The sequence below is a fragment of the Ammodytes marinus genome (assembly GCF_949987685.1).
Source record: "Ammodytes marinus genome assembly, chromosome: 9".
In the NCBI taxonomy this organism is placed as follows: Eukaryota; Metazoa; Chordata; class Actinopteri; order Uranoscopiformes; family Ammodytidae; genus Ammodytes; species Ammodytes marinus.
In genome coordinates, this window is record NC_137213.1 from 25,350,798 (window position 1) to 25,375,692 (window position 24,895).

The 24,895-nt window shown below is 39.8% G+C and overlaps 1 protein-coding gene across 1 annotated transcript in view; it reads left to right on the top strand.

Annotated features, from left to right (window-relative positions):
- The window catches only part of LOC307255241 (uncharacterized protein), a gene marked incomplete at its 5' end in the record, with an annotated part of 159,863 nt that overhangs the window by 64,946 nt on the left and 70,022 nt on the right, over positions 1 to 24,895 (top strand). The window contains 7 exons of the mRNA XM_080033893.1: positions 13,548 to 13,661; positions 14,671 to 14,853; positions 18,088 to 18,154; positions 18,379 to 18,495; positions 19,043 to 19,183; positions 22,738 to 22,838; positions 23,582 to 23,714. Coding sequence (XP_079890019.1) covers positions 13,548 to 13,661; positions 14,671 to 14,853; positions 18,088 to 18,154; positions 18,379 to 18,495; positions 19,043 to 19,183; positions 22,738 to 22,838; positions 23,582 to 23,714 — 856 coding nt within the window. The remainder of the gene's footprint in view (positions 1 to 13,547; positions 13,662 to 14,670; positions 14,854 to 18,087; positions 18,155 to 18,378; positions 18,496 to 19,042; positions 19,184 to 22,737; positions 22,839 to 23,581; positions 23,715 to 24,895) is intronic.

Consider the following 24,895-nt stretch of genomic DNA (forward strand, 5'->3'; position numbering starts at 1 on the left):
ACTATCAGTATCTCTGGCTAAGGGCCCCCCTGAGCCCCTGGGCCTGTGCCCGGTGTGCCCGTGCAGTAATCCACCCCTGCCTGGAGGGATAGGCTACTCAAATCGCGTTGCTTCACTACACTGAAATCTGCGACCAATACGAATATGTGACCATAGAGTCTGCATGCGCAAGCCGAAAATTAGACTGGGTGTGCGACCAGACCAAAGGCATTAATACAAACTATATAAAAACAGCTTTCTTTGCACTGATAGTCTCATTTGCTGTTAAAGGTAATTTATGATTATCAGAGGAAAAATTAGGCCGTTTTTAAAATACAGAAATGTTCCTTGTAGCCACTTTAATATCATAATACTACTAATTTTAACTTAAGTTAAAAAAAAACTTGACTATAAGTGTATTTCTTAAACACAAGGTTATTTCAGAATATCTGTACTTAGATTTTTTTGAAACATGTGTGAATATTTCCTCCAATAGAAGTGTGTTACGATGTATGATTAGTCAGTTCTAAGACCTTTCTATGGCTAAATCATGTTAAAATAAGGAACAAAGCACCCACACATAAAACACACATACAGTGCATACACACATGCAGGTACACAAAGTGTGATGTTTCAGTGACTGTCACCATGCTGTAAGGCTTCTTGTGTGCAGAATAACTGCGCTCCGTTAAGCTGTAGGCTTTGTTTTATTTCCCTGCGGAATAAATTACTTCCCAGAATCCAGAAGTTGCTTACTAGGATTAAAGGTAAATTAATTTTGGATTTAGATAGACTTTAGATTTCATGCAGAATCCGCACAAATGCAAACACATAATAAACCCCCATTCTGCACTGCATTGCATTACAGTTCAATGTTTAACTACCATCCTGTAATAGTCCTGTACCTCCTTAGTTAGTATACTGTATACCAACTTGTTTAGTGCATTCACCACCTCCCGTTTAACCTCCAAATAAAGGGATTAAGATTTGATTTCACTGCTTGTGGATTTTTTTTATCACATGAAGACAAGACCCAATAAACTGATATTTCTTTTCAAACCAGACCAAACACACTTTTTTGGGGCCGAGAACATTCATCTACTGTGGAGTAAACCTTTAATAGGTATAATATATTGCACTTTTAATTAAGAGTCTTGGGGTTACAGCTTTAATTTATGGTGCTCTTTGTTCACATAGAGCACTGGAATACATGAGTTAAGCAAGACGATAAAAGCCTGTATGGCAGATGAATGCTCAACCTTTTAAAATGATGACCTGGCTGTTGGTAAATCAAGCACCCACCCTCTGCAGTTGCCAAATGGCCCATCGCCTCATTGTGTGCTGGCTGGAATTTGCTAAAGCTGGTGTTCTTGCTGTTTTTTAATCTTTATGTCCACATTGGTGGAACTATGGACACATGAAAAGATGAGCACATGTGTATCAACTTTATAGTCCTGTGTCTAATGCGGCAGTAATGTTATTTGCAGTTTGTGAGAATGGGTCATATTGCTAATACAGTGTTTGTGCAAAACACAGATAAATGACTCAAACTTTTTTTGCACTCAATTCCACACACTAAATGCTGTGTTTACTTCTTATGTTATAAGCTTACATAGCAGTAAACTTCCACCTCATAAAGCTGCAGAAGCAATATTCAATAGTATAGGCTCCAAATGGCAGCAGAAGGTAAACAGTTGAAATGTGTTTTGAATTTCACAACCACATATATTGCAGCATGATGTTATCATACTCCACACAATCAGCTTATATTTACTAACCTGCCTATCAGACTCAAAATATATTCCATCAAGCGATCAAATCAGTCACCTGAATTTCATTTTAGGCGAAGGTAAAGGATTTACAGTATTTGAATTCATCTTTGCCTTCACAGTGCACTTTATATAAGATGTGAAACATTCCTTATGCAAAGGTTCCACCTTAGCAGATACTACAGAACTGCTCTTAAGGCTGTAACAATTGTTTAGCCTACATGGAGCTGACTGCTCAAGGAAGTGGTATGCAAAGTTGAGGCGAAGTGACTTACTTGGCATAGTACTGGCATGTAGTCACTGTTCTATGCCCATGCTACACAATGAAGTGTATTAGCAGATTTCTGCAAAACATGTTCTTGTTGTTTTAAACATAGACTACATAACCATATTTAGTTTGGGTAAATAACTTAATAGTAATTTAAAAAAGCAACACTGCATCATATTGGGTAAAGTTAACCATGGGTTTTTTAAGTGTGTGGATATTTTCGATGGATTGTACATTTCAGCATTGCTTTGTTCATTTCCAGTATATTTAGTTATGCAGTTCACATACTGTATAGGATATTATTGCTACATATCTTTAAACTCATGTTACATCTTCAGCAGTATTTTGGACCCATGTAGACTCCTTGTATCTTTGTTGCAAATGGAATTAAATTTACCTTCTGAAAGGGGGTGCTCGTTGTGTAGTGGTTAGAGCATTCTTACTTTATCTTGTGGACATGATTGGCAGTCTTTGACATGAGTGGGCTGCATTCAACTAACCACATCATCTTTATTAAGGTTTCTTCTGTCCCCCTCTGTCCTCATCACATCCGTCATTTGCCTCCTCCTACTGAGAAAAAAGCTTTGTTTAGAACAGATATCGGAAACTTTTGAAAGGAGTTACCAATGTTGATCATGGAGTGCAGCTCAATTGCACTGTAACAGTATTTGTAATTTTAATTAGCACCATCGACAGCAGAAAAGCATTCAGCCTGAGCCATGCTGACCGTTCCCACCAAAAACTCAATGGCCACCAACGCTTAGTGTGGGTGTCACATTAACATTTGCATTCACATCAAATTTAGACATTTCGCTCACGTTCCACAGTAACACAGAGTGTGAGAGGAAGGAAGAGGACATTTTAACACGACACACTGTCTAGGTTTAGTTTTAACAACAGTTGAAACCTCTGAACTTATTCTGTTTACTATCACACAAGAAAAATTAAGCCGCAAATCCCTACAACTCTCACACTGGCTTGGAAAGTTGCTTAAATGTTTGGGATTTTTTAAATGTGTTACTTTAGCGCCATCTGGTTTCTAACACTTCATACCCTCAGAATAATTTATAATAATACTATAAGAAGATAAAGCTATTTCTTGGGGAAAGCCATTTAGTTCATTAGAGTACAATTGAAAGGTCAACACAATCAAAACAAAGCAAGTTTTACTGTACACTGAGCTGTTTTCACTTGATCAGAGATTAAACCATGCTCAGGATTCCTCCTTTATCGAATCAGTACTAGGATTGTCGTATTTTATTGATGAAAGGCAGTCACAAATCAAAGCTCCGGGGCTGCAGAATCAGTGTACCACAGCTAAAGTGAGTTATTATGTTTTTACAGACCTTCCACCGCTTATCAGCACCAAAACCTGTGTGCGTTCCCTGCATCCTGGCAGTACTCTCATTCCCCTCTACTCAAACAGCCCCATTCATCCCCTCCCTTGCTTTCTGTGCAAAATAGGCTTTTAGTGTTGCTGCTGCTTTTCAAGGCAAAGCATTTATCTGTTTTTATCACAAGTCAGGTCGGAAGGCGATACATTTCATTTAAAAAAAAAATCCTGCCAGTGTGCAGGGATTTTTATTTTAAAATGTTTTGCTTGAGTAACATAGCAAGCTGTTGCTACATTACACTCTGCTGTTTAATTTCCTTTTTTTCATGTTAATTGCACGGCTGTCACAACCGATGTTGAGGGGTAGAGCGTTATAGAGCCCCACAGTGACACTGCAAGGAGGCTCTAGTTTGACACCAGATCACTCCAGTTCTTTCTTTCCCCCACCCTTTTCCTCTCTCTGAGCAGGTCAGGCACGGCCAGAGAACTGGAGGCAATAAGGATAAAGAAGAGAAAGGCTTTCAACCTGAATCCCATCTCTAATCTTCTCTCTGTGCTTTCTGCCCAACCCCATGAGGGAAAACAAATAAATCTTTCATCTTCAGTTGTGGAGGCAGACAGTTGGAGGCTCATGTCTTCACATTGCTCTCTCACCGCCCTGTTTCAACTGGCGTCCAATGCAATTTGTCAATTGAGTGAAAAAAACAATCCATGAGACAATACCTGGGATTTTAATTTTTATTTGTTTTTAGATGATTTAACTTGGGTCTGGTTAGGGGGTGCTACATGATTGTAGCCGATGATCTATGTTTCAAATCCTAAGATTATTATAGACATTTGAAATTTAATGTATATTCTCAATTCTGTTTACAAGGACAGAGTTGAAAAAGCCCTGAGGGGTATTTCAGGAAGCAGGGTTGACAAACTCTGAGTTTAACCCTGCACTCTGAGATGAGCTGCTCTGGGTTTTCGGTTTCAGAACAGTGGATCAGCGTTGGGTCAAACAACTCTGAGTGTTTCCACTCTGGGTTGAACGCATGCGTAAAAGCCATCGTCAATGGATCGCTGATAACATGAGTCACCATGGAGACAGGAGAAACAAATGCTTGATCCTCCCACTTATCCCTTCTCAAAAAATTAAAAAATAAATAAACTTCTCTGCTCCTCCCACTAGAGTTAGAAATATTAACAAATGAGATTATGGTATGGGGAATAATTAACAGGGATATTATCTCATAACTCTGATCTAATCACCTCAGCAATTCAGAAAAAAACGGAGCAAAATTATTTTGTCAAAAGAATCATTAAGCTTCCGTATGAGAAGCAATAGTCTATTTTAAAAAGTTACGCATATCAGCAGCAGCAAAAGTATTAAGCGGGCGCGGCACAGCATTGCTGACAGTGTTTTATGTTTGATGTATAATATAGGCAAGCTATGATACTGTGCAATAAACAGGCTGTTGCTTCTTTTAAATGGGGAGTGAAAGACATTAACGTCAGACATTTTAGATGACAGTTTCCAATGTAGAGCCTGATTGATTTATTACCAAATGCATTTTCCTCAAGTGATCAGTTTAAAATATTATATCATTTCTATATTCATATTAGGCTATTTAATGAGGCTCGTCTGTGACTACGGGATTACACAAGTGAACAGTAATGATCGCGTGCAGTTGCAGAATTACATTCCAACCTGACATATATCTGTTCAGTGGCAGACATTAAAAAACACCTGTTAATACAAAAAAAGAATGATATACATACAATACAAATAGATGTATTAATCTGAATGTAGAGCATGTTCACGATGTGTAAGGTGGCCACCTACGAACGACACGAGGGCTGAGAACTAGGCTACTGATCAGATAAATGATCGATCAAACATAAAAAAATCAGGAAATGATAAAAACATTCCGATGGAGATTTCTATTAAGTGATTTTGCTTTAAACTGTTCAGGGACGCGTTGTGAATCGCATACCTTCTACTATTTATTATGGTAGAAAAAAGATTTAGGATGTCCCGATTCTTGTGGCCAGATTTAGAATGGATTTAGATTTAGAATGGTTAGAAGTACCAAGATGTTTTAGTGTTGAAAACAGCATCCTATTTGGGCAATTCTGACCCATAATCCAGTGCGCATGTGAAGTGACGTCACATCGACGGAGCCTCAAAATGTAAAAAAACAGGGATGCGACGGATATAAAAGCAAGAGGTGAGATCAAGGCGCGATGTTATGAAAAAAATAAGTAAAAGTATGTCCCAATTGTAGCATACTGCATCCTATCTAGATTATTTTTTATCTTCAGATGTAGTACGTAGAATAGAAAAAATAAAGAGTATGCGATTCGGAACGCAGCCTCTTTCTTCAGTGGGAGCTGCAGCATAAAGAGAAAACAAACTCAGAGCAGGTCTAACCACCTATCCAGCAGGTTAGACTCACGGCGTATGTTGCCGCAGTTATGGACTCTGAGTTGCGCTGAACCTGCTTCCTGAAATGGAAAACCCAGAGTTTCCACTGACTCAGAGCGAACATACTCTGAGTTGCCTTAAAACCCGCTTCTTCAAACAGGCCCCTGCACTCTGATATTTGACCTGAAATAGCAAGTAAACAAACATAGCTCATTCAATAAAAAGCCATTTGTTATTGCTGTTTTTTTGTAAATGCACTTTTCCTTTCTAAAATGCTCTGTTACTCTGACCTCTGCAGTTAATAGACCATGTAATGTAGAGTACACATCGGTTCACATGCACCTGCACCTCTATTTCTCATATCAAGACAGCTCCAGTACACATTCCAAGATCTCTATGTGTAGGTTTCAACATGTAATTCAAATATATGATGTCATAGCTACAACAGGCAAAGCTTTAGCAGCTGACCTTGCCTGGCTGCAGTCATCAGTGAAATATTGCACCGTCAAACCGAAGCCATCGCATAGTACTTCAGAAATGCACAGATTAAAGGCCTTGAGGTCCAGCTATGGTGCTGGTCAGGGAAGTGAGCTGTCTATTCTGAAACTGCAATTAACTGTTCTTTATCTTATCTTATCATCTTTATCTTTAGACTACTTATTTTTACCAATCAATATCATCAATAAACCACTATTGCAGGGGTTGTTACGTCCCCCAAATTGGGCTAGGCGTAAGGACAAAGAACAGCGCACTGGCAAGAAAATGACCATCAGCATGGCAACAACAGGTCAGCAGCAAGCAGAGCGGAGGCCGAGACTGAGGTTCTCCTCTTGCTTTTTTGCTGCTCACTGATTATAACACCTGAGCGTGATTGAGTGAGGCAGCACACCTGCGCGCTCAATCAGTGAATTGAGGGGGAAAAGATCAAACTAAGAAAACACCCAAAACACAAGCCCATGCTTAACAAGGGAATTGTATAGAGCATACACCATTCATTACACTGCCGTGTACACTTTTTGTGCCTTTTTTGCCAATTCCAGATGACACAAAGCAAAATCATCTCCTCTCTAGTCGGTGTATTGCGTAGCATCCATCACAACGCTGAAACCGGACGGAGCTATGAAGGGTAGTACCGGATACAACGTTTAGTACGTACGGACGAATTTCGTCCGGATCCGGAGGTATGAATCCACCTTAATCCTCCCTGCATAGCCTTAATATGTAATACTCCAGTGGTTACTGTCAAAATCCATCTGTTGTATATCCAACAAAGAAAAATGTTGATCTTTTTTTTATTTGAAAGAAAGATCAGTTTTTTTAGTTCAATCTTCTGAGAGATCCGCTACTTGGATTCAATTGGGTTGATATGGACTCAAACACTGACACGTTTTAGGCTGTACAAAAACAATGAAAATCTCCCCTGTGTCTTCTCAGTATTCTCAGTGTGTAACATCTGCACTGCATATGCTGGAAGTTACAACACTAGATTATTATTTACAGCCCTAAAGGCATCTTTTACACAATTTACAGTATCTCACAAAAGTGAGTACACCGCTCACATTTCTTCAAATATTTCATTATATCTTTTTATGGGACAACACTGAAGAAATGACACTTTGTTACAATGTAAAGTAGTCAGTGTACAGCTTGTATAACTGTGTTGATTTACTGTTGCCTCAAAATAACTTGACACACAGGCATTAATGTCTAAACTGATGGCAACAAAAGTGAGTACACCCCTAAGTGAAAATGTCCAAATTGGGCCCAAAGTGTCAATATTTTGTGTGGCCACTATTATTTTCCAGCACTGCCACAGGTTGCCACCTGAATGCTCTTCCACTCATTCATGACGACATCACAGAGCTGGTGGATATTAGAGACCTTGCGCTCCTCCATCTTCCATTTGAGGATGCCCCAAAGATGCTCAATAGGGTTTAGGTCTGGAGACATGCTTGGCCACCTCACCTCACCTCACCATCACCTTTACCCTCAGCTTCTTTAGCAAGGCAGTGGTCGTCTTGGAGGTGTGTTTTGGGTCGTTATCATGTTGCAATACTGCCCTGCGGCCCAGTTTACGAAGGGAGGGGATCATGCTCTGCTTCAGTATGGCACAGTACATGTTGGCATTTAATGAACTACAGTATAGCTCCCCAGTGCTGGCAGCACTCATGCAGCCCCAGACCATGACACTCCCACCACCATGCTTGACTGTAGGCAAGAGACACTTGTCTCTGTACTCCTCACCAGGTTGCCACCACACACACTTAACACCATCTGAACCAAATAAGTTTATCTTGGTCTCATCAGACCACAGAGATGGTTCCAGTGGTCCATGCCCTTGGTTTGCTTGTCTTCAGCAAGCTGTTTGCGGGCTTTCTTGGGCATCATCTTTAGAATAGGTTTCCTTCTGGGACGACAGCCATGCAGACCAGTATGATGCAGTGTGCGGCGTATGGTCTGAGCACTGACAGGCTAACCCCCCACCCCTTCAAGCCCTTCAGCAATGCTGGCAGTATTCATAGGTCTATTTTCCAAAGCCAACCTCTGGATATGACGCTGAGCACGTCCACTCAACATTCGTAAACTGGGTGCAGGGCAGTATTGCAACATGATAACGACCCCAAACACACCTCCAAGATGACCACTGCCTTGCTAAATAAGCTGAGGGTAAAGGTGATGGACTGGCCAAGCATGTCTCCAGACCTAAACCCTATTGAGCATCTTTGGGGCATCCTCAAACGGAAGGTGGAGGAGCGCAAGGTCTCTAATATCCACTAGCTCCGTGATGTCGTATTGAATGAGTGGAAGAGGATTCCAGTGGCAACCTGTGAAGCTCTGGTGATCTCCATGCCCAAGAGGGTTAAGGCAGTGTTGGAAAATAATGGTGACCACACAAAATATTGACACTTTGGGCCCAATTTGGACATTTTCACTTAGGGGTGTACTCACTTTTGTTGCCATCAGTTTAGACATTAATGCCTGTGTGTCGAGTTATTTTGAGGCGACAATAACTCTACACAGTTATACAAGCTGTACACTGATTACTTTACATTGTATCAAAGTGTCATTTCTTCAGTGTTGTCCCATGAAAAGATATTATGAAATGTTTGAAGAAATGTGAGGGGTGTACTCACTTTTGTGAGATACTGTATGTAGCCTACTGTACATGTCTTAATCACACAATTAATTTTTTTACTGTTTACTCATAAAAAAAATCATTGTTATTAACAGCTTAACCCATTGATGACGGCTGCTGTGCGATGCCACATTGGCTCTCCTGCCTGATGCTGCGTCGCGCAGCATTATTACTTTATCTAATTTTCATGGCATTCCCAGCATAGAATGCACTGTCATTGGTTCAAATACACATGAGGTGGGTTTTGTTGATTTTTTGAAGACCACGTGACCACCCAAAAGTTGTGTGGTTTGCCGAAGATCATGTCAATCAAAAAAAATCAAAAAAATAAATAAAACAAAATAATAAAAAAAATACGCCAGCTATGTCGGCGACAGAACAGTTAGTGGCGTTTGGTGCGCAGAATCAAGGTCTACTATAGACTACTGACGAAAATCACACAACACATTGCATCTATTTATTAACAATATTTAATAATTTTTTAATTCATCTAATTTTGACGATTTTTTGAAATATTTGTTGGTTTGTAAGCGCTAAAGGAGCATGTTTAAATAAAACCTGTGAACCTTAACTTTTAAATGTATTTTATTTCATGTTTCTATGTGCTACACAGGCTTAGATATTAAGGTTTTGGTAGACTTGACAATTCGTACTATTTTTTCAGAAAACCCTCAGGCATTAAGGACATGCATCCTAGATTGCCATAGTCATCAATGGGTTAAATTAATGTGATTCAACTTATTTTCTCACGGAATTCTGTTATGTTTAAGAGTACTTTGTGAACTACTTCTTTATTAGAGATGAAGCTTTATTGCCTTGAACGTTTGCTCCCTCTCCACTGTGTATTAAGCCATAGAAAATGACATGGGTGTTGCTCCTCCCCCTCTACCAGCTTTTTCTTTGGCTTTCAAGTCTGGTTCCATTCCCAGGAGTTACTTTGGGACCGACCTGTGCTATTAACCTAGCGTGTTGTCTGTCTTGATAATAACAATCTGTGAAATTAGCTAATTTTATTTTCGTGTTGGCAGAGACATTGATTTATTCTACATCCACTCATCACAAAGTCTTCTGTTTTTAGTTTTTAAAAGAAGCCCATGTAGCTCATCCCTTCACAGCCTCAACAAAAAAAACATTTTGTCTTGGTTGCATTGCATTTTTACTTCCTTGGTCCTGCAACCTGCAATACACAAAGGGGTGTTCGAAGAAAAAAAAGATTTCTCTTTCTCAATTGCTTTTTCTTTTATGTCAACACTTGGAAAGGGTATTCATTTTCTTTATTAAGCCCTCCTAAATACTCCAGATAAATGATCTTCATCTTAAATGTTCATTCAGTTTAGTCTGTTGTGATCCAAAACTAATGAGTCTAACACAAAGTGAGACGAAGCTTTTCTTTTTCTATTAAAGAAGCCCCCACTAGAGACAAACTATATGCTAATGTCATTCAACATGGGCTTTACAAATAAAAACGGTGGACCAGCTCACCAGCAACACCTTATATAATGCAATGTCAAGTCAAGGCAAATTACTAACGGACCAAATTTCAACATAATATGGTGAATTATAGTCTGACACACAGCTTTGTTGAAGGAGGTAGGGTATTTTTTTTTATCCTTGTGGCACACAGCTGTTCTTAATAACCATCATTAGTGCCAACCAAAACACATGTGTGGTGATTCTAGAGTTGCAGCTTCAGGCCTTCATCCATTCACTTCCTCATGATTCTTAATATATAGCTGTAAATATTAGCATGTGAAGCAGCAGTTGTCATAGTTAAAGGTTTCCTGTGGAGTTTTGGACCTCAAGTAGGGTCTTTGTTTGTGTATCTCATATGCGACACAGTCTTCACAGTGATGTCACTTTGATCTACAGGTGACACACCAAGATATGGTGCAATGCACCTGCAACGGCTGGGAAGTAGACAACTATGCAGGAAAAAAAATCAGCTTCAGAAGTGCTTTATGAGGGAGGAAACACCCTCAACACATTTGTAAGACCTCAAGGACTCACAGTGGGTTTTAGTGTGTAACGATGAATGGTGCAATGCACCAGAAAAGGTACTCAAATAAATCACATACTATGGCTTAAGTTAAATGCTGGACTTAAGTTCGGAATAGAGTATTTTCACTGTATGGTAATATACACTCAACAAAAATATAATCGCAACACTTATACACTCAACAAAAATATAAACGCAACACTTTTGTTTTTGCTCCCATTTTTCACGAGATGGACTTAAAGATCTAAAATTCATTCCAGATACACAATATTACCATTTCTCTCAAACATTGTTCACAAATCTGTCTAAATGTGTGATAGTGAGCACTTTGCTTTGCTGAGATAATCCATCCCATCTCACAGGTGTGCCACATCAAGATGCTGATCTGACATCATGATTAGTGCACAGGTGTGCCTTAGACTTGAGAGAAATGGTAATATTGTGTATCTGGAATGAATTTTAGATCTTTAAGTCCATCTCATGAAAGATGGGAGCAAAAACAAAAGTGTTGCGTTTATATTTTTGTTGAGTGTAAATACTCTCTCCACCACCGTTCTTTGGTTCAGACAGAAATATCTCACTATCAGATGGATTGCCATGGAAGTTTGTGGAGGGTTTCATGGTTCCCAGACATTGTGTTCCTGTCATTTATGTGAACCTATCCGTGCTGGAATAGATTGCCATGAAATTGTCGAAAACGTTCCCGTCTCAGCAATTCTGCGTGTATTGATACATATGAGAGACAAGCAAGCGATGGATTTCGAAAACTCATCTCAAAACACTTTCCATGTGTCCTGGCATATTGTCTGAGCATCTGACCAGACAGCTCCTCATGAATGTCGAAATGATGACTATGATTATTTGCAGGGGTGGACTTGGGGAAATACACAGATTATTTTCAGCGATTTTTCCACCTGATATTATTAAAGTTATTATGTCAGTTATCCGCCTTGCGGTAAAATAGACACAAGTTAAATTGCATGCCATCCCTATATTTAAGGGCTTTTTTCTGGCTGTCAAAAAATATTCCCGTTTGTTTGAATGTAGAAAATTATATTATCTGGTAATGTGTAGAGGGTGATGTACGCACACTGCAATTTTGCATCACAACCCCAACTTTATCCATAAGAAATGGGCCAAACTACAGTCATGAATACGTGAATTGATAGATTTTTCCATCATCACAGAAACATTTTGGACTTTTACTTTGCTTAAAATTGCATCCGCTGTCAAGAAAATGTAATCAACAAAAGCATTTGAAACCTCGTACTCTCCCACCTTTGTGCTTAATAATTCAACAACAAGTGCAGCCTCTGTGGGCTTTCACTGCTGAAGGGAGCGCGTGACCTCCAGCACAGCGGCAGGAGGTATACTGCAAGAGGTGGCAGTGTGCTGTAATCGATGATCAGTTGTTTTTACTTGTGCTATTTTCAGCTGGCTTGCCCTGGATTGCAAATATTTGCAATAATGCTACACATACAGTATACCATATATATAGCTATAAGGGAAATCGTACTGAACAATTTAATACAGAGGGGATGGTTTGATCATACTAAAGATGACTAATTTTGTATGTTGGAAATTTTACTTACAGTATTATACTGCCATGTTCACTCAGTTAACTGAACATATACAACTTACAGTACATACCCAACTGGTGTATGTGGTAATTATTAGTAAAGAAAAATTGTGTAAACTGTCACATATAGGACTGGGGCCGGCAATTGCTTACATATTTATTTCACTAGCAAGCTATTATGACTTCATAAAGCACTTACATGTCATTCTGAATTAAAGTTGGAGTGCTCAAACATAACATAAATAGAATCTGAACCAGTCAAGGGCAAAACGAGTGACACCGACACAGGTGTGCAGGCAATCGAATTAAATGGAGTTTTGATTTGATGGTGTCAAAGGATAGGAGCACATAGAACTGCAGAATTATGAAGCCATTATAATTCTAAATAGCACCAACACATGCAAATTAGTCCAAGCAGTGTCTACAAATATCCAAGATCCACGACCTTGAAACGGAAGACATTTTGACATGTGGTAGCAGGTAAAGCACAGGTGGAACTAATATCGTTAACGATGGCTTCGTTTCAATTATGAGTCCCGGTAGTGACACAGCGTGCACAACCAACACTAGAGACACATGTAGCTGGAATGCAGCCCTTAATGATGTTATTAATTACACTGGTGTTAACAAATCAGAATGTCTCTAATGAGAACGGTTCTACTGGATAATAAACATTTGACATTCAAGACATTATTTTGAAAGAGGGAGACAGAGACTTCATCATATGGACTAAAGGATCCAAGTGATACTATATTTCATATGCATGTATTTAAAGTAAAAAAATTACAATTTTTTATCAGATTTTTCTGTTGGTCAGTTTTTTTTTTCATTTTCATGTGGATGGACAATTAGACCACAATTATATTGCAGAATATTAGTCAAAGTGTATCTTGTTTATTCTCTACTGCTGTCCCACTACTGTGTTATAGACAGAACACAAGGAACAAAAATAAATGTAACCTAGTGCAGCAGTGACACAGCCTAGAATAATCCAATATCAGTTGCGTTTAATTCTTCATGTCAACATGGCAGGGCAGTAATCTCATTTACTAAATGACTGTTGAATCTCTGTTTTAGATTAAGATGTCTGGTGAAGCAACTGGAGAGAGGAGAGGCTTCCCTCACCGACCTCAAGAAAAACCTGGAGTATGCAGCGTCAGTGCTAGAATCTGTTTACATCGAGGAGACGAGGTAAGAAAACAGTGGAAAACATGGTTTGTTTACTGTGAACAACTGTGCATCACTGTAAAAAGTACAGACTTTGGAAAATAGATGATTTTTATTAGAATGGCAATTGACCTGTCCTGTAATGATAAATTATGATTAACTTATTGTATCACTTGTGTGTTGGTGCTAACCCTATGCTAACTAATGGTTCTTACATACAAGTACTTACTACCTAACTATACTTACCACTACATTTCAGAAGGAAATATTGTACTTTTACTCTAGTACTTTTTACTCCACCGCATTTATTTCACAGCTATAGTTACTGCTTGCTTTAAGCGGTACTGTTTTTACTACACCAGCCTTTGTTCCTGTGTGAGCGTACCCATGGCAAAAGTTTGCTGTTACATGTCATTTATGAACATCAGAGGAAAAATAAGATATCCCTTGGCTCGTAGCACCTTTTAGGTTAGGGAGTGTAGTGCATTGTGTGTCAATTGTTGAATGCTGGCCCACAATTCCAGATATGAGCAGGCTTATGGAATTATGTAAAACCATCATGGGCATCTAGATCCCACCAGATTAGGGCCGGCAAAGGCAAGACCACTCCAGGATGATGAACTCTCCATTGCAGAGTCCATATAGCATCGTGATTATCAGCCAGTTGCGAATGCTTTCTCGTGTATTCTGTATAGGGGTGGATAGCCACAGGCTTTATTCTTGATCCTATGTACATGTCAACCCGACAGGGTAGCTACAGAGATTTATAGCACACAATTGGATTGGAATACTCCCATCATGGTTGTTTCAAAGAGGTCTGGGATGTTTGGTCTTACATAAGGTGTTATTTGATGGACAGCACTGGGATTTAAGTTTGATTTGATCCCCTGTGAAAGTAGAGCGGAGATAAATAATAAATAATGTAAGCCTTTAGTCTCTGCATCTGTCTGTTTATGCCTTACTCTGTTTCTTTCCCATGTGTGTCCATATTTGACCTTCAATCTCTCCCTCCCTCCATTCCCCCTTCTCACAGACGTTTGGTGGACACAGAGGATGAGCTCAGTGACATCCAGTCAGAGTCGGTGCCCTCGGAGGTGCGTGATTGGCTGGCTTCCACCTTCACCCGCCAGATGGGCCTTATGCTGCGACGCAATGAAGAAAAGCCTCGCTTCCGCAGCATTGTCCACGCCGTCCAGGCCGGCATTTTTGTGGAGAGGTAAGCGTCTGTGTGTGTGTGTGTAATGCACAAGCAAACAGCCAAGTTCACACACCAGCAAGTCAACACTGATGCTAAATAATTCAAACAGAATCCTCCCCTTCACCTTCTTTAGTTCTTTCTATCACTGGTCGACCAGAACAAGTGCAGCCCAGAGCGACATAGAGCAAAGCTATAAAAAAAAAGGTTCAGTTTGGCCGTGCCTCAAAAACGCTATTGTTGGCATTATTGGAGCCGTGCAGAGGGTTGTTTAATCTTTTTTTTCTGAACTTCAATCAGTTGGTTTTAGCCCTCCAAAAATTTTAAGATTATATTTTGATTAGCATTTTTAGTCCTTTTCGTACAAGCCAAATATATTGTGTTTCTAGGTTCTCTTTTTAGAAGATTTGCTGCTAAAGTGAATATTTTTGACTCTTGGTTGTTATATACAGTAAGTAAGTAAAAGGCATCTTATAAGACAGGGGTATTCAACTAAAATTCAAATAGGTCCAGTTCGAAAAAATGTCCTCAAGCAAAGGTCCGGAACATCATAATGTCTAACTTGCGTTATGATTCAGTGTGATATATAGTGAAGTAGCTAGTAGTTGTATCAACGTCTGCATGTAATCAACAACTGACTGTCAGATCAATATAGGAAGAACAATTCAAAAACATTTCAACAATATTTATTCTCACTTTTAAATAATTATAGATATATAATACTGAAGATATATGTATTATTTAAGGAGGTTCAACTGACTCAACTGAAACTAATCTCTTCATAGAGAAGGGCTGCATTTGAAAATAAAATGGTGAAAATAAATATAATAATAATCTTAAAATAAAGATAAAATATATAATTCATTTTTGAAAAATTAAATAAAGTATAGCAGCAACTTCAGTGTTGCAGAACATAATGACTCGGGGTGCATCTGAGATTAGAAGGGGTGCAAAAAAATGAATTATGCAATTTGAGAAATATTTGAATGTATAATTTCTAAACTTCACTATACCTACTATGTTTGTTTAACATAGTAATCTCCCACTTTGTCTAATACTGGATTTTTATTTTGCAATTTTGAAAAGCTCTGAAAAAGTGACATGTCAGAAACTAAACCCCTGTAGGGGGGTCTGGGGGTTTCCCCCCTAGCAGTTTTTTTTGTGTTTTTAGAATGTAATCGGAGCATTCTGGTGCATTCTGGGGAAAATAATAAAAGAAAAGGTCAACATTTAATATAGTTAAGATGAATGGAAAAATTAACAAAACAACATAACTTGCTTGCTAGCAGCCAGATGCTTAACAACTGGACTGAGGGACAAATGACCACTAGCTTTCGCTAATGTTAGTGTAGCTACTAGCCAAATATCTTGCTAAAAAATTAACCTGTATTTATAAATTCTGCCATTACTAAGAATATGTAAAACTTAAAATGTAGATAATTGAAACTACATACAAAAAAAATTAAAAAAATAATGTTTTTCCTGTTGCTGTTGTGGGCAGTATATGCAGTGCTGCTGGCGATTGGTGATTATGTCAATCTTATGTCTGTGTCATTCACACATAGGTCTACATCAGAGTAATAGAGAATCCACATGATTGCACCTTGACCGGTTTTCACCAGTCTTACAAAAGGGGAAAAAACCATAGATAGTAAATAATAGGAAAAAACTCAGCTGTTGATCGCTCGTTAACTCGCTCGCGACACACGGAGCCGGTGAGCGAGCGGGCGAGCGAGAGAGAAAGCTGTCTCTCACTCTCCTCCCGCTGTCTTTCTCACTCTAATCTGATTTATTTCGCTGAAATTCTCGTAATTCTTGCACTTCTCTCTGTCATCTCTCGCATGATAGCTCACTGTCTCTTTGCCTGAGCCGGGAATCCACAGATTCGATTGGCTGCCTGAGTAGCAGGAGGCGTGATGGCTTAACTCGAATGCATTTCCTGATTCGCTAAACCAGTACCGTAAAGTCTAGAAAAGCTGCGCCGGTCAAAATAGAAGCGCCCCGTCAAAATTTTAAATACTTAAATAATTGATTGACTACAGGTCCGGGTCCGTATAGGACGGCGTCTGGGTCCGGACCCGGACCGCGGTCCGCCTGTTAGTGACCCCCGTTATAAGAGATAAGTACTGCATGTGCAAATGTCTATAAAAAATGGAGGAGCTGTACAATTATGCAGAGTGAAAAAGATCAAAAGTGTTCAGTGAAATAAATGCTTAAAGTCTGCCAACATACTCAGAATGCAATATGTTACATTTCAAAAATGCTAAAATTCTCAATGTATGCTAACTCTAGAGTAATTGATCGAGGGATGTGTTTCATAGGTAGCATTTATTACGTGAAGGGAGTGACATGGGGTAAATTCAGATGAGATTGTCGATTTGTTAATGCATTGTTGAATGTATTCCTCAAAAATTAAAGCTAGAGAAAGCTCAGAAAGTGGACACAAGTTCACACCAATAGAAATCTCTTAAGCACCTCAAGTGGGTCCTTGTAGTCTGTTTAAAATACGTGTGCATCCTGTGTAGATCCATACGTCATTGCAGCCTTGTCAAGCCTGGCTAAGCACAACCACTCAGAGAGTTGCAAACAGCCTTGATCTACAAGGCTGCGCTTTATCACACACTAACATGCAACATGCATTTGTTCAAATCAATAAGCCTCAAACATGTAAGCTATAATCTTGCTTAATCTGTTTTTTTTACAGAGCAGTCTGTTATCAGATAGTTACAATGAAGGACAAATGGGAAAGGGAGGATTAAAGGTGGAACAGTGCGGTCCGGTTCAGTGACGTGAGGTGTCCACCATTTTAAATTCACAGAGAAGGCTTATTCTGATGAAATAGCCAACTTGATGTTTAGTTGTGTTAGTGGAAGGCAGTTATTATAAAACATCTACCAAATAATGACATACTTTGTTGTATTCCTGGATCCCTGGTTTTGGAGATATTGAGCATTGTACACCAACTTTACTTCCTTCCAATGTCATGGAGGCAAGGCTTGTCTTGTTAATGTATCATATTTGGCAATTCCGTTAACATTTTGTATGGCGAAAAGAAACTAGACTTGCAGGTGTTATTGCCTTTTTCTCACCTTGACCTTTTCAGCACAGTTCCATACTGAGTTGTGTTGATTTGAAGGCTCATAGTGAGTGTTGGCGGGGAACCTTCCAGGCTGGGGTTTGGGGCCTGCCTGCTAACCTCTGGTGTTTACACTCAGTGGTGCGCTTCATTTGATGTTTTTTATCTCCTCAAAACAGGATGTACCGACGTACCTCCAATATGGTGGGACTCAGCTACCCCCCGTCTGTCATATCTGTGCTTAAGGTATTATCATGTGCACACACACACACACACACACACACACTCACATCTAAACAAAAATACACAGATATGAAACAACAATATGCCAAAACCAAGACAACATTCCCTCTGTTGTTTACATAAATGGAAACTTTTTTCTTTGTTTTGGAAGTTTTCCTTTTAATTGGAGAAGATGAGAGTTTGAGGAGAAGTGTGTAATTATTTCAACATGTTCTTCCCCCCTACAGCATGTTGACAAGTGGTCGTTTGACGTGTTCGCTCTAAATGAGGCCAGCGGGGAACATGCACTTAAGTTCATATTCTACGAGCTGCTCACGAGATACGACCTCATTAACCGTTTCAAGGTAAAGCTGCAAAGAAATAAGGTTACTGCTATACATTTAGTTTTTTGTCCTCAAAACAAGGACAACACTTAGAATATTCTGCACAGATCCTTATAACCTTCAGTGTTCCCCCTTCTCCATGCCTGATTTGATGGGAGTGAGCAAACCCACTTCTCTGTCGCCTAATTGATAGATCGTGTTGCTGTATTTCCACAATAGCCATATCATAAGGGGGTGGTGGGGGTTGTACATACTTAATTTCATCTGACGCTGTTTTCGAGCTCAACTTCTATCCGAGGACATTCCACTTGAAGTGACAGCGTCTGAGAGTTAATGACAAGGGCAATGAAGACGACATGAATATGTAATGGAAGTCAGCAGTAGCCTCAATGATTCATGATCCGTGGTTTCATGACATCAATTTCAATAGCTGATGGAGACTTTAACACGCATTGAAATTGTATGCGCCCATAATTTAAAATCAGCCAAATAGCATTAAGGAGTTTCTTTCTGTCTGAAGCGTTTTGTAAGCCCACAGTCATTTGCTGCTGTTATTACTGCCCGACAGATCCCCATCTCTGCGGTGGTGTCGTTTGTGGAGGCCCTGGAAGTAGGATACAGCAAACACAAAAACCCTTACCACAACCTGATGCATGCCGCCGATGTCACCCAGACTGTACACTACTTGCTCCTCAAGACTGGCATGGTGGTGAGTAGGATTCGACTGCACACACCAACCTGTTAAAAAGCCTCCCTGCATAGACCATTTCAACATAGAGGCGTCGGTTTGGTTCAATCTGTGAAATCAAAGCACTTTATTCATAACATCTCTGTCAGCTGCCGTATGCCAGCCTATAAGTGCAGTTTTGCCTGAAATGCAGCCATTAAATCTTGCTTTTTTTTTTGGGAGAATCCAAAAGCCATTATTTTGTGAAAAATTCAAAATTAGACTCTAGATGAAAATCACTCCTGAATCTAAATCATGCTTGGTGCATGTTAAAGAATCTCACATTTCTTAGAGAATTGGTTGAAATGTGACATCTATTAATAGTTATTGTCTCAACATTTAAGGAAACATGTGTTCTGTCTTTTTGCCTCATGCATTTGCTTCATTATCTTTCAAATTTCATGTTTCTTTTGCTGTTGTTCTTTTTCCATCTGGTGACCTAAATTCCACTCCTTCATATTGTGTTTGAGGCATTTCTGATGCTGTATTCATTCAAAATAATCTGCAGAGTTCAAAGTCCCCAAACGGCCAACCAGCCGGCCACCCCCGCTTCCAGTGTTTTTATTTAATCACCTTAATAAGGTGGCTGCGACAGCTGTCGACACGGTGCGTTTCTTTGGGCAGGGCCTTGCAGAGCAAAGCACATTACAGCTGGAAACACTGTCTCCTGGGAGAGCAGGAGAACAGCATCTATCATTTTGAAGGCCCTCCAGACTCCATTAAATCAACAATCAACAGGTCATTCATAAAGCCGGCCCCGTGAGGAAATGTACTGAGGGATAGATCAACCATCTTGCCCCCACCCTCCCTGTTCTTAATGACTTCCCCATCCCCCACTGTTGATTAGTCACCAATATCGACTGGGCTTCCTGAGCTAAATCCCCACTCTGCGTACGTGACATGCACATCTCAGAGTGTGAATACTTAATACACTCACACATAAAACATGAACTTCCATAAATACAAGCACACACATGCATAAACTATAATGGAATATCATGAATCTGTTTCTTTCAAACATCAACTAATATAAATCTCATTCTTGTCATCTGATGGCTGAAGATTTATTTTCCTTCATATTGAATACCTGAATCCTCTTCCTGGTTACTTTGCACACCGGCAGCACAGCACCAACAGTTCTCAAGCATAAAGCTTGCTGTATAATGGGGCTGTATGAATAATATTTAATACATTATGTTTGCTATAAGCATTTTATAATCAGGTGTTGTGAATTTTAAATTGCTCCATCAAAACACAACATTGTATGTTGGGCTTGATTAGAATATAAGCAGTTATCCGAAGTTTGATTAAAATGCTCATTCCTGACTAATACTAAACCAAAATGTCCACAACATTTTTGTCAGCTTATCTTTTGATGACTGAGATGTACAGAGTTTGTGTCAACTTAACATACCAGGGATGAGGATGACTACAAGTGATCTGGACTTTCGATCTCAGGACTAAGACTATATCTAAAAACAGCGGACAAAATGAACACTAGTCATCACAGGAAATATGAAGCTACCACCAGCAGACAATAAGCTTAGCTTAGTTAGCATACTGACTGGGGTCTGGGTGCCTTGCGAGCACCTCTAAATCTTGCTAACTAACACTTTATAGCTTGTTTGTTTGTGTAATCCACTATTCAGCTTTCAGCAGGGAAAATAACAGTGGAGCTATTCCTTTAAGACTTGCTGCTACTTTTGCTTTATCCTTTCCTTTTTGTTTTAGTCACGAATCGTACTCGAAAGGGTTTCAACTAGGGCTGTCAAGCGATTAAAAAAATTAATCTAATTAATTACAGGCTCTGTGATGAATTAATCTAAATTAATCGCACACTTTTATGACACTTTTATACCTGTTTATAAACAGCTGTATAGCCTGCTAGTCTCTCTCTCTCTCTCTCTCTCTCTCTCTCTCTCTCTCTCTCTCTCTCTCTCCGTCTCTCGTAACTTCTGTCTATGCTTATGCCGATTCATTCAGCATCGTCGTACTCATAGGCAAAAATATTGAGAGACACACACACACACACACACACACACACACACGTTTACGCAGACGACGAGACAGCTAGCAAACAAAATTGAGACATGGGGAGAAAGATTGAGAGATACTGTTTTGAACCTAGCCTACATTGTTGCACCCACTAAATCAATAATGCACAGACACTGGCTGCGGAGAATAAAGTAAGATGTCTTCCTACCTTCATGCTTATTAAACCGTCTATAGAGCCCTCGGCCCCCTGTTTCTCTCTTTACTTTTCTCCCTTTCACCCGCGCGGGCTGTCTGCTTCAGGTGCAGCTCGGTACAGCTACGCACCACTTTTGCACCGGGTCAAAGGGCATTATAGAAGTGCGATTAATCTGCGTTAATTTTTTTAATCGCGTTAATTTTTCTGTGATTAATTAATCGAAATTAACGCGTTAATTTGACAGCCCTAGTTTCAACTCGACTTAAAGACCTACTTCACCGGTTTGAATATGAAGGTGTATTGAATTCTGAGATCCTATGTAGTATAAATGTGCAAAAAAAATTTAAATCGGTTCATCCTAGCCTGAGAAAAGGCAGAAAGAGTGTTTTTTTTAACCCTATATTTCTCTTTCTCGTGACATCACAGAAAGAGAAATATAGGATTAAAAAAACGTACTTTGTAAATATTACTGTGATGTCACAGTAAAAGACATCACAGTAATATTTACAAAGTAAGTTGTGATGTCACGAGAAAGAGAAATATAGGGTTAAAAAAACGTACTTTGTAAATATTACTGTGATGTCACAGTAAAAGACATCACAGTAATATTTACAAAGTAAGTTTTTTTTTAACCCTATATTTCTCTTTCTGTGATGTCACGAGAAAGAGAAATATAGGGTTAAAAAAAACACTCTTTCTGCCTTTTCTCAGACTAGGATGAACCGATTTTAATTTTTTTACACCTTCATATTCAAACCGGTGAAGTAGGCCTTTAAGTAAAGCATGGGGTGTATTCTGATCTTGTGACAGAATGAAATTGATGATGACTTTTTGATTTGTACTTGGTGACAAACTACAGTGAGGCACTGTCTGAAAGGAAGGGTGAACGATCAGTGTTTTAGTGGCAGTTTAAAATGTGAATCTCAATAATGCTTGTCTTAGCCAAAGTTTTGCCTTTTTTTGGTTTGCTGGCCTTTCCTTCCATCTTCTCCTTCCCATTTGTTTCCTCTCATCCCTGACGGCAATGTATTCCTTGCACCAAATAACTCTCATCCTTTATATCCCTTTTCTCCTCTACACACTTATGCCGTGATGAACCGTTCCCTGCATTCTTCCCTTTTTTCCGTTCACCGGCTTCTCATTAATCCTTTCTAAATTATCTCCTTTCTTTCAACCTGTATTCTTCACTTACCTTTTTTTCCCCTGTCGATGTCTGCTTTTTTCCACCTTGTTGCTTCGACGCTTCTACACCTTGCCCCTATTCTGTATACTTCTCCTTATCTGCACACCCACCCAACCCCCTCTTCCTCCTATTTCTTATCCTCCTCTTCATTCTCTTTTCCAGCACTGGTTGACTGAGCTGGAGATCTTTGCCATGATCTTCGCGGCGGCAGTGCACGACTACGAGCACACGGGGACCACAAACAACTTCCACATCCAGACAAGGTAATGGATCATAAAATTCAAAAACCGCATGGCACTGCCTCACCACCGATCAATGTTTTCATTTGCAGCAAAGGGGGCTTAACATTCACACAGAAAATCCCCGGCAGTGCAGTAATAACGCTGGGGCAGGAAGGGACTTCAAATGAACCACAAACTAACTCCATGCCCTTGAGAACTTCTGATTAAAACACACAGCCACAAAAACCTTTTGGTACGACTATGATTAAGAAAGTTACTCATTTTGTCAACGAGCGCTGTCAACTCTGCATACCCCTTCATCATTTCTTAACGGTGTCCTTACTTTCATATACTCAAAAATGTGACGAGTCCATTTTCCACAGCCGTTCATCAAGAAGTCCAATTCTCTGAAATAAATAATAAATAATGTTGAAAAATTATACTTTTCTGTACATGAAAAATGCAAGAGATGGAACCTCGCCAGCTTATTTCATGTCTTACTTTTCAAACCAATTCCACAGCTTCACACTCACTGAACCAAACACTATTAATGTTAATATACAAAACACTTTCAATAACAAACCCAGTTTATGGAGCGCTCTGTCCAGTTGGTTTAAGCATGCTACAAAAAAAAACATAACAAATGTATAACCTCTACAGTGACTGATATCTGTCCATTCACAATTAAATGACTAATTGTCCTTATACATTGATGGAGTAGCAACATCTAAGGGTCCGGTTTTTCTCTTTAAGCTGTCCTTGATGATTGTTTTTTTCTTTGACAGGTCAGACACAGCTATCCTGTACAACGACCGCTCAGTGCTGGAGAGTCACCACGTCAGCGCAGCTTATCGCCTACTGCAGGACGACGATGAGATGAACATCCTCTACAACCTCTCCAAGGATGACTGGAGGTCAGTTAGACGTATACTTAAGACTATATGTACTTAAGACAGGCAATAAGAGAGGGTGAGACCAGAGCGCTGGAACAACTGAGTGACGGCAAAGGGAAATGTAAAAATCCAGAGAGAGGCAGACATGACGGGTGGAAACCATGCAGGTCAAGCGGAACAGTTTCCCATCATACATACTACCTTTTCCAAAACCCCAGTGCACCAAACTTTAACCTCAATGCTTATTTCTCAAGGTTAAAACCTGTGCTCATTAAACGGAACTGTTGTGTGTGATAATACATTAAAGGAGACAGCCACAAGCCGGTTTTCTCAACGGTACGAGCTTGGACTTGTCAAAGCAGATTTTTTATAAATAGCTTTCAAAAAAACGTGTTGGCTGACGTCATTTCATGCCAGTTTGACAGTTCATTATACAGCATGTGGCCCATGCTTTCCCCTCTCTTTTTGCTTTCACCCAGGGAGCTGCGGGCTCTGGTGGTGGAGATGGTGCTGGCCACGGATATGTCCTGCCACTTCCAGCAGGTCAAGGCCATGAAGAACTTCCTGCAACAACCAGAGGGGTGAGCCGCTACTGTTTACACTGCCTGCCCTCACCCCACCAATTTAAATGGTCATTAACCCTGCGATCAAGCCCTATTTATTTACAAACCACCAGCTGCTCCCAAGCCAATTAATCCTGGCCCCGAAGGCTGGAACATCAATGTTCAGATCAGACAGACCATTCGGAAACAAACAAGGAGCGGTATATGTTTTTCAGGTGTTGTTTACTCAGGTTATTTGAAAAACATGAAATTTATATTGTAGAGTATTTTGTTGCCAAATCGACATGCATTAAATAGTGAAGGTTGACATCAGTTTATCACCACAGGCCATCTCAGTCACAAACACAGAAGAGTGTGTGTTCTCTGCAGCTGGAAGTCTGCAGCAGAGTCATGGTGCAGTCACACCAGGCTTGGCATTGGGACCTTTATTTTGCACGCTGCATTGACAAACAGCCGGAGGTAGAAATATTGCTGGCAGGTCGGCTGGCTGGCACACTGTGGGCTGCTGCTACAGTTCAGATGACCAGCCAGAAAACATTTTCCACAATCTGTGCAATGCTGTCATTGCTGCTTTAATTCTGCAACATATATAGCAGTTACAAAATACTTCCAAAGCACTTACAGGCCTACTAGTAGTTGGCAC